General features: G+C 43.6%; 1 protein-coding gene across 1 annotated transcript in view; it reads left to right on the forward strand.

Annotated features, from left to right (window-relative positions):
* AATF (apoptosis antagonizing transcription factor) overlaps positions 1-15012 on the forward strand; it is a gene marked incomplete at its 3' end in the record, with an annotated part of 43116 nt that overhangs the window by 20078 nt on the left and 8026 nt on the right. The window contains exons 5-8 of the mRNA XM_009891188.1: positions 3347-3461; positions 3813-4017; positions 4784-4948; positions 5721-5804. Of these exons, the coding sequence (XP_009889490.1) occupies positions 3347-3461; positions 3813-4017; positions 4784-4948; positions 5721-5804 (569 nt within the window). The remainder of the gene's footprint in view (positions 1-3346; positions 3462-3812; positions 4018-4783; positions 4949-5720; positions 5805-15012) is intronic.

The following is a 15012-nucleotide window of genomic DNA, read 5'->3' on the forward strand; positions in this document are numbered from 1 at the left end:
AGTAGCTCTGGGAATAAGCTGTTGGCATCAGGATCATCCCATTGGTGAGTAAGTGGTGGGAGGGTAGTCGTAAAGCTTTGACAGCATTATTTCAGCCTTGGCCGGTTTGTGGTGCTTGTGAAAACCACGATGTCGATATGTTCCTGGTCCCAAAGGCTTTAGAAACTGAAAATCATCAGGGACTGCCAAGAACCTACCGCAGCTCGTGGCAGTGCGGTGGCAGTGGTCAGGGCTGGCGTTGCCTGTGCTCATACAAGTATTGCTGGCTTTGTTCCGTGAACAGAGCAGGACGTACAAACCTGGTGGTTATCACATGTGAAAGCTGCTAGTTGGTTGCCTTCCAGTATTGGTGTGCTTGAAAGCTCCGTGTTTGTGACTCTTCTCTGTTTAATTGTCCGTTTCAGACAAGGAGCAGCATTAAAAAAAACACATGCTGTGTGGGGGTAGGAGAGCAGGAGGGTTAGCATCCAGCTTTCCTTCAAAATGACATAGTTTGCATCTATGAAAGTTTTGGTTTATGCTGCCTTCATGCACAAATGGATTCAGTCTTTTCCTCAAAGCAGATGGTGTAAAGGCAGATGAGGGCATTAGAGGGAAGAGAAGATGAAGAGGGAGAAGAGACTGGGAAGGAAACAGTCCCTTCTGGAATTAAACGTGAAATGGGTAGGGCAGGGCTGGATGGGAAGAGGGCAGGGGAGGGCGACTCTCGGCTTCTGAAGTTGAGTTTACAGCACACTTAAGCACCCAACAGTAACAATGAGAATGCCATCCAATAATGCTATTAAATACACAAGAACTGAAAGCACGGAAATTACCCAGCTGTAAGAGGCTCATGATGAAGCCACTGTCTGGAATAATTAGCCCTCCCACCTGGTTAGATGCACGGTCATTGTCTTCCCTGCCCTCTCCATCCCCTTCACTCCAAATAAAATTGCTCCCCATCCCCACTTCTGTTGGGGTCCATATCTCATAGCCTGGGGGAGCTTGAGCCTGTCTTTATTCCTTGCCTGCTTGCCGTGGCCCTGATATACCCCAGAAGAGCTGGAGTGCTACTCCAGTTGTAATTGACAGGATCAAAGCCGCCTGGGGTGCATTAGCACGGCTGCTGGAGGATAGGCAGCGGGTAGAAAATAAACAGTTTCGGAAGCTCTGGGGACATTTAGCTGTGTTGCAGGCAGTGGGAAAGATTTTGCTGTTGTAAGCTGTGCGCTCAGGCTAGGGTGGGGACACTTTCCTTTTGCGAGTGATGCTTTAGCTGCAGACACATCCAACAAATGCATTTCTAAGGGCTTTTGTCTGTTTGTCTCTTGGAATTGTTTTGATGCTAACACACGACTGTTTTACAAGTACAGCAAACCTAATCCGTTAATAGGTTTATATAGAAGAGTTGTCAGAACGTATCTATAATGAACCGTGGGCCAGGGGAGGGCGAGTCCAACAGCTGATCTGCAACAAAAGTCTTAAAGCATCTTCTCCTTGACATTCCTGTTACTGAGGTCAGGCCGTAATTTATCTGAAGATGGTGACAACTGAGCAATATCACAGTGGTAACTTGCGGGAGATTGAGACCTCCGAATGTCTGAGCTGATTTCTGCTTGCACTGTCTCTGTCGGGCTGATGAAGATTTGCTGTTCACTCTACCCGTGATCTCTGTGTCCTCCATTAAAAAAAAAAGGAAAAAAGCCGAAGAGCAAGTGCTGAAAAGTAACTCAAGGAAAGAAACAGGTTTGGGAGTTAAGCAAAACAGCCCCATTGACTTCGCATCAGCGGAGGAACTGGCAAAGGAGGTACCAGGGGAAGCTCTGGGGAACTTCCCATCACCGCCGTGCTCCTCCTGCCCTCCGGACAAATCCACGTGCTGTGTCAGTCAGGGCTACCGCTGCCCGCAAGAATGTGTGGTGTGGGTGCGTGGGGAGGGAGGGCAAGCCTGCGTGATCTTACCCTGCAAGAAAACACATCCTGAAATGGTGTGCTGCGTTCCTCCAAGCGGTGAATTTTTTCCCCTTCCTGTAGTGCCTCTTTGTAAAAGTAGAAGGCAATACACCGGTGTGAGGTAAATATAAATTAATCTGTGTAAAGTTCAGTTTAGGTTTTTTGATAGAAGCGTACTAAGTGTTTTACCTGTAAGAGCTGACCCTGTGATTGATGTGTAGCAATGTACAAAGGGAGAGTTTGTGTAGGCCTAGACAAACACTTGTTTTATATCGGAGCGTTCTGCAGGGAGGCTTGTTGGTTGCCACAAAAGAACTATTTTTAAAGAACAGATGCTGCAACAGTGTGCCGTTAACCCTTCCCACAGTCAGCTGCAACTGTGTGTCCTTGGAGAACATAAGATTGTTGGAACAGAGATCGTTTTCTCTGCATCTGCATAGATACAGGACAATTGTCAGCTATGAAAGCCTTTGGATACATGGCATCAGATCTACATTCAGGATTTGTGTCTGCAAATACCCTAGAAAACAACTACTCGTGCCCCTAAAACTAGCCTTCACACCGTGTATTGATCACTGCGTACACCTCTCTACTCCAATCTTTTTACTTTCTCTCTTTCTAAGGATCTCTGGGCCTGCAGTTCTGCTTCTCTGATCAGAATCTTCTCATTAAACTTTTCAGATCGTTGTTTAAGTTTCTCCCATAGATTGGATCTTGCTACATTTAATTTTACTTACAATCTAATTTCTTACACCTCCTGCATGGTGAGCACACCGGTATAGAAACCAGCAGTAGTCACAGCCCTGCAGGAGTTCGGTTTTTCTTCTTGCCCTCCCTCCTTCTGCTCCCTATAACGTGCACATTAGAAAGAAAAGTCAGAGGTTAAGTTTAGACGCGATGTACACGTATACATTTTCCCTTGTATTGCTTCGTATTATTTAGCTGAAGCTGGGCTCTGCTGCAGAACCTAACACAGGAGAGAAGTGAGTTAGTCAGCAAAAAAGGTTGTTGTCATATGTGTGTGTCATCAGACACTTCTGCATACAGTACTTGCTTCTTCAGGATGTTAATCCTTCAGGCTCTGCAGTCTGGAATGTTTGTTGATGAAACATTAGATCAGTGTACTCCCGATGTGCAGCCAGGCAGATGTTTAGAAGGCAGTCCTGCCTCCCTTCCTCCCTTTTTAGGAAAGAAGCGTTCTTTCCCAGCGTGGTGGTGTTTGACATTAACACCTATAAATCAGTTTGAAAGTAAACCCGCATCTCTGACTGATGAGAGAAAAACAGTTAATGGGACATGCAGTAGCTGTGGCAGAACTTCAGATTCAAGATGAGAAACTAAGCACTGCAAAGCTGTGTCTTCACCAGAAGCAGGGATCGGTGGGAAATCGTCACTCGTGTCTCTTGTTCTGCAGGTTCTAAAGCTCTGGAGGCATTGCTGAAAGTATTAGTGGAACTTCAGGATGAGCTGCTCTATCAATACCCAGGCACGAGGCATCTGGTAGATGGAAAGCAATCAAAACCTGAGAGGTAAATACAAAATAAGAGAAGATCTTTCTGAATCCTTTAGTCTCCAGCTCTCCAACAAACAGGACAATGCACAGCCCTCCTGACCATACTCACTATCTGCTGTTCTCTCAGTTGCTGCTGTATCTGGGTGACAGGCAGTCTGGACAAATGACCATTTGAATTCTTTCTGCCAATGTGGGAAGTCTGTTTTGTAATCTTTCTGATAACAGAGGAGGGGCTAAACTGTGGGGTTTTTGCCATAAATACCACCATGGTGTGGAAAAAGCATGGGTGGTAGTGGAGGGGCCATTAAGAATTCACACGTTGCCTCAGAGAGGTGTAGGGTGTTTAGTCTGCATATTTTTGTTCTAGTGATGATGAAATCCCTAGCAGTAGTGATGAAGAGCAAGTAGATAAGGCTCAGGAGAAGAGGAGGAGCCTCCCCAAACGAAAGCTAAAGATGGAGGACTACCCAGAATTCATAGCCAAGCGCTACGCTGACTTCAGGACATATCGGAACAACATCTTGCAGAAATGGCATGAAAAGACCAAGCTGGCATCTGGCAAGTTGGGAAAGGCAAGTCTTTGTTTACGTGTGGTGGCATGCTTATTATTTAGCAGGAAATTGTGGAACAAGTTGATTTGACCGTTTCATATCACAGATGTTCCAAGTTAAGCCGAGAGTTAGAGCAGCAAGAATGAAATACACAGGTACACACTTTTTCTCAACCTTAAAATGAGTTTGGAAAGAAGCTCAGGCCTCATATTTCAAAGGCATAAGCTGTTCTCTTTTGTTTTGAGCAGGTGGGCAGGAAAAAAATCTTCAGAGGCATATGGTTTCCCAAGTTCTGGGAAAACCTCTTGGGTAGTATTGGTGTTCTCCCAACCAGACATCTCATCATAGTCGGTCTCCAGCAGCAGGAAAGCTTTGTGAAGATGCTGCTGTTGCTGATCAACGAGCTGTCTGTGTTTTATAACAGAACTAAGGACTTCTGTGGCTCTCCTCCTCCAAGAAGTGTACACTTTAATACAATGGGCAATCATTTCACCCAAAGATCCAAGGTCTCCTAACATCTGTGAGTTAGTATTAATCATTGAGAAGTTCATCTGAACCAGAACAGCAAAGGCATTTTATTAAGCCGGGCGTCGGGTTGCCTCAGGTTGGGAAGGGAGGGAGAGGGAGAAATAAATAAAAAACCCTAGCAAAAATCCTTGCAACAAAACCCAAATCCCCTCCTCTTGGAATGCTGTCTGCTTATCCACTGACATGGAAAGATAGAGCAACGTTGCTGCCTTGAGGAAAAGCTTTCTGCATTATCTGACACTAGTTAATGTTGTTGCAGGGTTTCGGTGCCTTTGAGCATTCAATCTTGACTCAGATTGATCATATTATGATGGACAAAGAGAGATTACTACGGCGGACACAGACCAAGCGATCGGTGTATAGAGTGCTGGGAAAGCAGGAACAGGAATCTCATCCGGTCCCTGAATCTCTGCCTGAAAATTCGGTAAGAGTGTTTTCTTTATATAACTCATCACGTGGAAGCAGCGAAACTCTCTGCAAAACAATTAACGTAAGCCTTTAGCAGGTAACATTCTTGTTTGTGAGAGATTTATGAAGGAGATATTTGAGTGTTGATTCCTGTAATGTAATGGCTAAGAAAAAGATGTAGACATTTCAATTCCAGTTTTATGGTGTTTGCATTATCTCCTGTGCCAGTTCCTGACAGGGGAAAACAAGGTTTGGTCTGTGATTATGCCCGTCCTGTGCTGTAGAAAATGATGCTCACGAAATGGGCTTTTTGAGGTAGCGGCTACAAAACTTTGTTTTTACTCTGGAGTTTAGAATCTTTAACCCAGAAAGTCGCTTCTAAAATCATACTGCATATAACCTACAGAATATGTTAGTAGTAAGTCTGTTATTAATTTAGTATTTAAGAATGAATAAATACTCAATTCTGAGAGATCATGTAGAATTACTGCACTTGCAAGATATATTTTTGCCATTACATTAAAAATATCTGTAGTATTTTGCCAGAAAGACTTTGCACAGTCCTATTTATTTCCCAGTAAAGGTATCATAAATCTGTTTTGGCATTGGCAGCGTTTCTGCCTTGCCTTTAAATGTATTCCTCGTCCTTAAAAGCTCGTTATGTTGGGAGCTTTTCTCCATTCCTTTGTATCTTCAAGTGTGTGTACAAGCCGCTGCACGTGATGTCGTCAGAGTTAGGGACAGAAATACGCACACATGAGCTTTCAGTGTTTCCTTTGTGCTTCTAGGAAGTCCTCCCTCAGTCGGATTCCAACAGGCACCTGAAGGACATAGATGAGGAGATATTTGATGATGATGACTTTTATCACCAGGTAGGTGGTGGTAAATCTGTGTTGGAATTACGGCTCCAGTTGGTTTTTAACACTTACAGAGCTAACGCGGTCGGTTCTGTGCTCTAAATTTCTCTGACCAGTGGAACTCGGTTACCCGTTTTAACATCGGACATCTCTGTAGGTACCTCAGAGGACTTTGCTCTCAACTTTCGATACAGGGCTGTGTAAGCTCAGACTTGCATTGTGGATGTCAACTTACTGCCATTACTGGCACTGCTCTACTTGAGTGAGTCAGGGCTGCAGGATAAGGTCTGTGCCTGTTGTTCCCGCTGGTGGACATTGCTACACATGAGAAAAGTTGCTGAATTCTCTAAAGGTGACTCTTCTTTGTGGGTAGAGTCTCATTATGAAAAACGATTCTAGTAGATCCTCGAAAGCACCTAAGTTACTCTCATCTCAACCTAAATCATCTCGTCTACCTACTGAATAAAAAAGCTGCAGGGCTTCTCGAGCACTTTTCTTGGAGTTGTGCCAGCTTGGATTTAGGCCAGTTACTCTTTTTATTTGCAAAATTCTTAGAAACAAGGAATCTGCACCCAGTGCATGGAGGCTGCAGCTTAGGGAAACCTTGTGTTTGTAATTTATTTAATAAATGACGGTGCCAGCTTTATGAAATACTGAACTTGCCATATATTGAGTATGATTCACTGTTAAGTCCATCCCCAATGCACGAAAAACTAATTTTGCTCTGATGATCCACAGAGAGCTTTAACTTCAGGACTAAACAAATATCATTATATTATTAGAAAAGCAGAAATTTCTGATCTGAACAGTTATTGGAGTGGCTAGTAAAATGTTAGGGCAGTGGAAGAGAGCTGTTGCTGTGTGACTGTGCTCTGATAACTGATTTAACCAGAAGCATTTGAATACTTTAAAAATTTGGGGGTTCATGTACAAAGCCAGGACTAAAGCTCAATAAAAAGATATATTAAATTGGTAGTTCTTATCTGTGTTTTACGGATAGGAACTGCAGAGAACTTTAATACTGCCTTTTATTTTTCCTCTCCAAGAGGGTTTTCAACACACTTCCAACCCTACTGCTGTAGATGTCCAAGGAAATTTTTGCAGTAGACCTCACCTAGTGCAGAATTAGGACAATTTGAATATTTAATGATTGTGAGGGGTCTACTCAAGGCAGCCTGCCTCAGAGCCAGGAGTGGCTTCCGAGCTAGCTCCTCTCCAGGCTACGTATTTATTGTAAGAGCACCTCCGCTAGTATTGCTGTGAATTGAGCAGCGTCTCTTGGGCAGGTGAAGGTATCAGATTCATCTGTGTAGGCTCTAAAATGGAAATCAGAGAGTGCCTGTCTTCTCGGCAGCACTGGTTAAAGAGGCCAAATCTGTAACGCAGTGAGATGATACTGAGGCGGAATTTAGGTCCAAGGGGACCAGAAGCCCAGCTTTAGGGGCCAAGTGAACCCTGAGAACACAGAACAAATTAGTCGGTACAGCAAAATAGTGAAGCGGTCAAAGAAAAATAGCTGTGATTGACAATTCACGGACCTGTTCAGGGAAAGTGCTCATTGGCCATGAAATGTTAAATTTTTAAAAGAAAAATAGCAATAGATGAATGGCCCGTCTTTCCTTCTAATAACTTTAACTTCGATAAATCGTGATTTCAGAAATATGACTAGTCACAGCTTAGCTTTTCCCCTCACTGGTTAATTGGGGTGCTGGGGTTAATCTAAATTAAAACTTAAACTAATAGAGGTCATTGAGGGAAGAGAATCACCTGAGTAAAACAAATGGGTCTGCCAGGCACAACTGTATCTTGGCCATTTCCCAAGAGGGAAGCGGCAGCAAATTGGAGTTGTTTCAGCATTCGGTAGAGGTGAAGGATGGGTGACACCGGTTTAATGTACGGCACCTCCGGAAACATTCCAGATTGCTTTCCTTGCTGTACCAACTGCTGCCTCCCGCGCACGGTGAAGAGGAGCAGGACCAGCCAACAACATCTGGCGGCACAGCAAGGAATGGGTGCAACTTTCGAAACCCCATAGACTCTAAATATGGTGCTTAGCCTGGTGGAGGCTTTAATCACTTACCACTCTTTGGCAGCGGGCTACGACAGCTTATCCCAGCCTCGTACATCACGCACAGACATCTGCTGAGCCGCGAGGCAGCTACACATTCATTTTCCTTTCTTGCTTGGTTTTTTTTGTTTGTTTTTTTTTTTTTTATCCTTCTCTCCCTCCCTCCTTTCCACCCTTCTCCTCTCCTCCTGTCCCCAATATGTTTCTTGGGAGAGATGATCTGTAAAGATTACTGCTTCATTGTGTGCAAGTAATTGTGGGGATGCCAGCCCCTTGCCAGACACCGCGCAGCACCTGTTCCGCTGCCCTGGTTAATGTCTTCTGTTGAGTGGGATTTGGCAGAGATTGGAGCTGAAGCCAATTCAGTGATAAGGCTAAAGAAAATGGCTGTATGTTTTCTGTCACCTCCCCAATTAAATTGGTTTCATAAAGTGCTTTCCTTTATTTGTCAGGCTGGTAAGCTGAAGCTGAACGTTGCATTCAAAGAGGGTAGAATGCATTACAATAGAGCGCTGACAATGCAGTGAATGTGTTTTCTTTCACATGGGTCATAACTGTGCAGCGCTTTGTGCACGTGTGTGATTGTGTGTGTGGATGTACGTATATAAATAAAATGTAGGAAAGGAAATGGTCTTCAGGAGTAATCTGCAGCAACACCTCTGGTTGTTGGAGCCAAGGTTTCTCAGAAACCCTGACCTCCGTGCGTAATGCTTACTGCACGGGGTATGCGAACATTTCAATGGATGCTTTTTCCATTGTGTTTAAATTTAGATCCAGACTTTTTTTAGTATCGCTTTCATTGTTCTAAATAATGTTTTATGATGATTAGTTTACTTTGATTACTACTTATGATTTATTAAAGGTAAAAGTTCAGATAAAGAAGGATGTTGGAAACCAACTTCACGTATATTTCAGTGTGAAATTAAGCAAGTAAAAACAAATGAGATCTGATGAACTTGCACAAGTTAATGATAACAGAATAAGTAGCTATACTGTTTTGTTAGAGATTACAATACAAAACTCTTCAATGAATCTGTTTTTCCTGTGTAAAAACAATTTTCTTGTCCAGGTGTTGGTATTCGATGGAATTCACCATGTGGGGCTGGTGGAATTTTACAAGAATTCAGGATTTAACTCGGTTCTGTCTGTTCATCCCACTTTGCCTTTCCTCATATTCTTCACTTGTTTTATAAGCAGTTATAATTTTTATTGCAGTGGCCCATGTTGAACGGTAACGTAAAGCTGAGCTGAGTAATGCGAGTGAAATATTGTTATTTGGGTTGTAGTGGGTGCGAATAGTTAAACTGTTTCAGCAAGATCCTCATTACTGACAGCAGTGAGAGGCTAGACCCCGTTTCCTTTTCTTTTAAACTCTCCTTCGTACATGGTTTTAAGGGAAGGAAAAGGCTTTTTATTTTTAGAAGTCATATTTATGTAGAATTCATTACAGCTGATATTGGAGCATTAAGACTTAAAATTCCAGCCTGCTACCAGAGAGCTGCTGGTCTGACATGCTACAGTGGAGATTTTATTATTAGGTTGAAATACTCCTCTAGTAAAGGAGAGAGTGGAAATTGGTTTATTTCCAACAGGAATTAGGTTAGTGTTCATATGCTAAGCGTTCCACTGGTAGCGGCTCTTCCCAGAACAAATGTTCATCATTGATGGCAGCAGGTATGCCTAAGGAGAATTAGGAATATACATAATCCCTTTTTTTCCTCCGCTCCCCTACTCCCTCCTCCCCCTGATTTTGGTTGTGTCGCGTGTCACCACTTTTTATAACAACCCGCAATCATCACTTTGCTCTGTGATCACCACAACTTCAGAAGCTGAGTAGGACCAAAGTGGATTCAACGAAACGCTGAAGTGTCCGAGCAGTGATGGCAGCAGCTTGCCAGCAGGAGTGCCGGGAGGTTGGAGAGGACTGGTGTCCCTCAGCGATTGCATTATCTTGAAATGCACTGGTACGCTCTGGGATTTACTCCCAAGGTGAGCGTGCCTGCATAGTGAGGAAGAGGCTTGCTCCCCCCTGCCTCGTCTGTACCCTAATTACTTAGGAAAGGAGTTGATCCTGTAGAAAATGTTTAATTGTGGGACTTGTAACTTTCTCTATAATTGTCCCTTGTGGAGTGGCACTGTATGTCCCTCCCCGCTCTTGCACACTCTGCCCTAAATATGTGGTTTTTACAAGCGAGCAGAAGCTCTCGCTCACATCCGTTTCCCTAGCGTAGTGTTCAGCGTGCCTGCGTTAATCCGGGTAACCACAAAAGGAGCTGCCAAGTCTGAATCTCTAGTTAAGGTACTTGTAGCTCAATTTGTTTCTCTTTTGGGTTGTGCTTGTGTCTAAATCACATTGTATGACTTTTTGGAAAGCTTTATCTGATGGGGTAGATTTCCCCTCGTGTCCCAAGCAAGAGTTGGCCTAAAGCAGTTCTTGGGCTCATACTGTGGTTTTCTCTCCCAGGTATTTGGTAATGCCATAAACAAGTAATTACTAATCCAGTGAACTATTAAAAGTCGATAATGGTGAAGAATAGAGAGAAGACTGGCTTTCTGACAAGCTGGTTTACCTTAATTAAACTGGTGAGTGATTAATATGGACAGCTGATCTTGTGGCTTTAATTAGATGCATTTAGAGTTTTGTGTGAATAAGAGATGTCTCGAACCATCCCACAGGTTAATGGCAATACAATACTCTTATCACAGGCATGTATCTTTCAAATGGCTGGGTAGATGGTTAATAACACGTTTTAAAGCTTGATTTGAAACATCTCTTAATGGGTTATTAGAAAATACGCAGGTCTGCCTATTTTATACAAAACTGAATTTTAATAAAATGTTTTTTAAAAAGAGACTGTCCGGTGATTTCATCTTGCAGTTCAGGTTTTTACATTATAAATAGATTGCAGAAGATTAAACTTTTTTAAAGTGTTCCAAGGGGATTTAAAAATAATACTGGAGCTGCAGTCTGAATTTTCTCTGGTGTTGCTAGAAATCCAAATGGTGTTGTGGTACTGCTGTGTGTCTGCGTCCAGGCAGAATGCAGTGTAAAACGTAGAAACAACCGTGTCATAACTTGTGTTGTTTTAAATAATTGTATGGTGTGTAAATATGAAAAGAAAGAAAAATTCACGTGCTTTACCACATCTCTCCAAAGGCTAAAGGAGAAAAAAAATTAAATTAGAAAGTATTGAAACTACATTGATAAAATGCAGCTTTGTCAACTTGTGTCAATGGTGGAGTGACGTTGCGTTGTCAGCAGGAAAGAGGCAAAGCATTTGGAGTTTGTAGCCCTACTTCTTTAGGTGGACTTGACAAGTTGTACTTAGCTTCTCTCTTTCTGTTTCCTACAGTGATTTTGTTAAAAAATAACTGCTTTGTAAACTGTTAAAAGATAACTTAACAGTAACACATTCTTTCAATGTGACATGTCATGTTGCGGCTCTGGGAGGCAGGATGACGGTAATTTGCCCGATCTTTTGAAAGGATTCTGCGTCAAAAGATAGCAGAGTGCCCAGCAGGAAAGAGGAAAAGCATTTGGTGTTTGTAGCCCTACTTCTTTAGGTGGACTTGACAAGTTGTACTTAGCTTCTCTCTTTCTGTTTCCTGCAGTGATTTTGTTAAAAAATAACTGCTTTGTAAACTGTTAAAAGATAACTTAACAGTAACACATTCTTTCAATGTGACATGTCATGTTGCGGCTCTGGGAGGCAGGATGACGGTAATTTGCCCGATCTTTTGAAAGGATTCTGCGTCAAAAGATAGCAGAGTGCCACTGGTAGACCTTCACACCACAAAAATTGTTTGTTTACTGTCTCTAGTAACAAATGCACATTTAGCCAAAAAAGTCCATATAAGCAATTTGCAAATATTTTAGAGTTCCTCTCTAAGTGAGTATTTGTTTAGCCAAGGAGTGGCAGAGTGTTGTAGTACAGGCAAACAGCTGCTGGTAAACCTGAACTCTGGGTTTTTGACATTTTTCTAATTGTTTCGGAATGGATGGATAGGCGAATCTCTCTCTGTTGCTTTCAGCAAATGACTAAGACGGCAGAAGCGGTACGAGTTTCTGCTTTTCCATTTTTTTGCACGGTTGTTTCAAAATGAACATTGTCAGCCCCTGGTTTGATATTATTATTGGCGCGGGGAGCCCAGCGGGGCTGTTCTGACTTCCTCCTAGAGCAGCCAGAGCAACGGCCGGGCTGAGACTGCGTCTCAGCTCTTCGCATACCTGACTCGGTGAAATCAAAGGCAGCAGTGCCACTTGCAAGACAGAGCAGGTGCCTTTGATGCACCATAGCAGAAATGACCCGTGCCTTTACTGGCTTTTCTGAAGATTTCAAGAACATCAAAGAAAAAGTGTTTCTTTTGTTCCGATTATATTTCTAAGCTTTGTAAACTAAACTGTTTCCTGTGATATACTACAGATCAACTGTTGCGAGGTATTAATTCGAGTTGGTCTGTGAGGGCTAAGAAAAGCGAGCCTTTTGTCACGAGGCTTATTTCAGCTGTACTTAGCTCTTTGTCTCAACTGGAAATTCTTAGGGGTCTGCAAATCGGAAAGGTCAGCAACTGTAGTATTAGAAACACTGATAGATAGTGCATGAAAATGAGACCTAACCTCTAAAATGAAAATTGACCTCTAAAATGAGAAATGAATCTCTATTACCCTTGAACAACACCCTGATGGCATTTCTAAATCCCTCTAATTTTGTACACTGTACTTTGTGTGCATCTCTTTTAACCAGCGTAGAGACGGAGTCCTTTGACGGTGAATTCTTTAGAAAGCACACATCATTGACTCCAGTGTAAATTTTAACAATGGCTTTGATGTCAGCAAAGGTGGGTGAATACTAACCGCTTTTGAGGCTCTTGCCTTCGGACATGTTCTGCGGGAACGCTGCCTCGCTCTTTGTTAGCGGTTGCAGATTTTAAGCTCTCTCACGTGCTCAGGACACAGGAGGGAGGGTCAGTTCCCGTCTGCTCCCGGCCCTGCGTGAACACGGCTTCTGGGCCTTGGCAAACCACGCGACCTCAGCGTGCTTTTCTTTCCTCGTGCGGTAGGTAATCCCTGGTTTTGACTAGGGAGTCTGACGGGGTTGGGTTTAATAGCGAAGCTTTGTCGAGTTCAGAAACACACATGTGCAGGAGCGCTCACGGCAAGCGTCGCCGCTTCGTTCCAAAGGCGAAGAAAACTGACGTTAGCAACTTTCTTCTGCTGCTATTGCCCGTTGTCCACTTTGCGCGGAGTTTGTCTTCCTGGTTCCAGCTTTTGGTAGGAGCAGCTTGGAGCTGGTAGCTGAGCTGCAGACTGCTGCCCGCGGTTGCACTTCGTTGCAGGCAGGCAGTTGCGTTTGCGTATGTGGGAGACTGAGCTGAGGTTTTTGAAGTTCGGGGAAGAGGTGAAGGAGGGAAAGCGAAAACGGATATGTTTCAAATCAAAACCTTTTGATGCTGAAATTGCCTGACTCAAACTCTGTCTTCACACATCAGGGCTTAATGCTGATAGTGATTTACTTACACTTCCTAGTTAATAATTAGACATTGGGAGACACCATATATCACTCCTAATGGAATATATGGGGTCTGATGAGAGTTTTCTGTTTTGACTAATAAATTTTAACCAGAATCGCCAAGCTTAATGAAATATTACAGCTTCGGAAGTGTTTTAAGTCTTGCGCTGTGAAAACAGTGTTGCTTTATTCAGTAAATGAATTTATCATTCATTCTGTATCCTGAGCCCTAGCTGGCTCTGGAGCATGGGCTGAATGCAAGACTCTGAACTAGAAAGCGGAAAAACTAATCAAATCCTTAAAGACCAAAGGCAGCGAGGCAGGTCTAGACTGACTTTTTCAGTGGTAGCCTCTGGCTACATCCACTTTTATTTCGGTAACCATTGTTAGCATGATTTATAACTTCAGCTTTAAGACGTACACTATTTAGATGTAATAAGATGCTTCGCAGCTTTTATTTCTATTTCCTAATTTCCCTCTTGTCCCCGCTCTTTTTTCACTTCCCCCTTCTCTTTGTCTCCCTCTCCTCTCCCGAGGAGTGTCCCCAGTCCTGCAGTTGACGCTGCAGTGAAAGAACATTTCACTGTCTGTCCCAAGGTCAACAAAACTGTCTCTGCCTCAACTAACGGCTGATGGGCTGGTGGCCCAGTTAGCGCAGAGCCAACTGTGCGCAGGGTTTAGTCTCCTACTGCTTCCCAAAGCTTTTCCCTGCTAATTCTGGGGAGAGGATGCTCTGTGCACAGAGGAGGGGACGTGCCCCCCCAGCAGCTAACAGGATCCCTGCAGTCGCCCTGCTCAGCGGCACACACGTCAACCCCTCGCCCTTCGCGGCCGTCACGGGAAACGCTGCCTTGCCGAAAGGAGAGTGGTCCTGCCCACAAAGATCCTGCCCGCTTCCCAGGACAGCATTAGGAGCCTGCCCCAGAAATGCATCTCGTTCTAATCACTGTGGATGTGGTTGTAAGATCTCGGTGGCACTCCTTAGTCTACCAGTCTGTGGATTTGGTGGGCCACCAAGAAGAGCAAATCCTGCTGGAAGTGTCTTGCTGCTTAGTTCTCGGAGAGCGTGGGACGTCCGTGCAGTACCGTGCTCTGGTGCCTTAGTCTCTGCCGTTACTACTCAGCAGTTTTTTCTGTGCATCGTGCCAAGGAAGCGAGATAAGAGGAGACAGTAAACACACCTTATTGCCGGTACAGGAAGAAACCACTCAAACCGTGCTGCACCGTTTCTCCCTGCTGTTAAAAGCCTCCCTCCCACCTTGCTTTTGACAGAATATTGACTAGAAACCAAGATCCCATTTCTGCTTAGCCTTAAGGGCAGCTGTTTACAGAGTGGCGGTGTTACACAGGTTTACTGTGTCGTATGTCTGTGTAACACTGGATTTGGATCTTGTATTTAGCTGCCAGAAGTGACTGTGATGAAGTGGGAGAGATAAACTGATAGATTGTGTGCCAGAAAGATGTTGGGAATCAATCAGATAAACAGGGCAGAGAAGTAGCTTGCTGTTTCCTAGTGATAATAAACCAGTGGCCTCATTTCTTGGAATTTTTAAATGTAATTGCTGCAGTAACAATCTCCAAAAATAAGCAAATAGAAAAAAAAGTCATGGCAGGTTTTTAATTATGCTTGAATCACTACGATGTA

Source organism: Charadrius vociferus, unplaced genomic scaffold (genome assembly GCF_000708025.1).
Source record: "Charadrius vociferus isolate BGI_N301 unplaced genomic scaffold, ASM70802v2 scaffold239, whole genome shotgun sequence".
NCBI lineage: Eukaryota > Metazoa > Chordata > Aves > Charadriiformes > Charadriidae > Charadrius > Charadrius vociferus.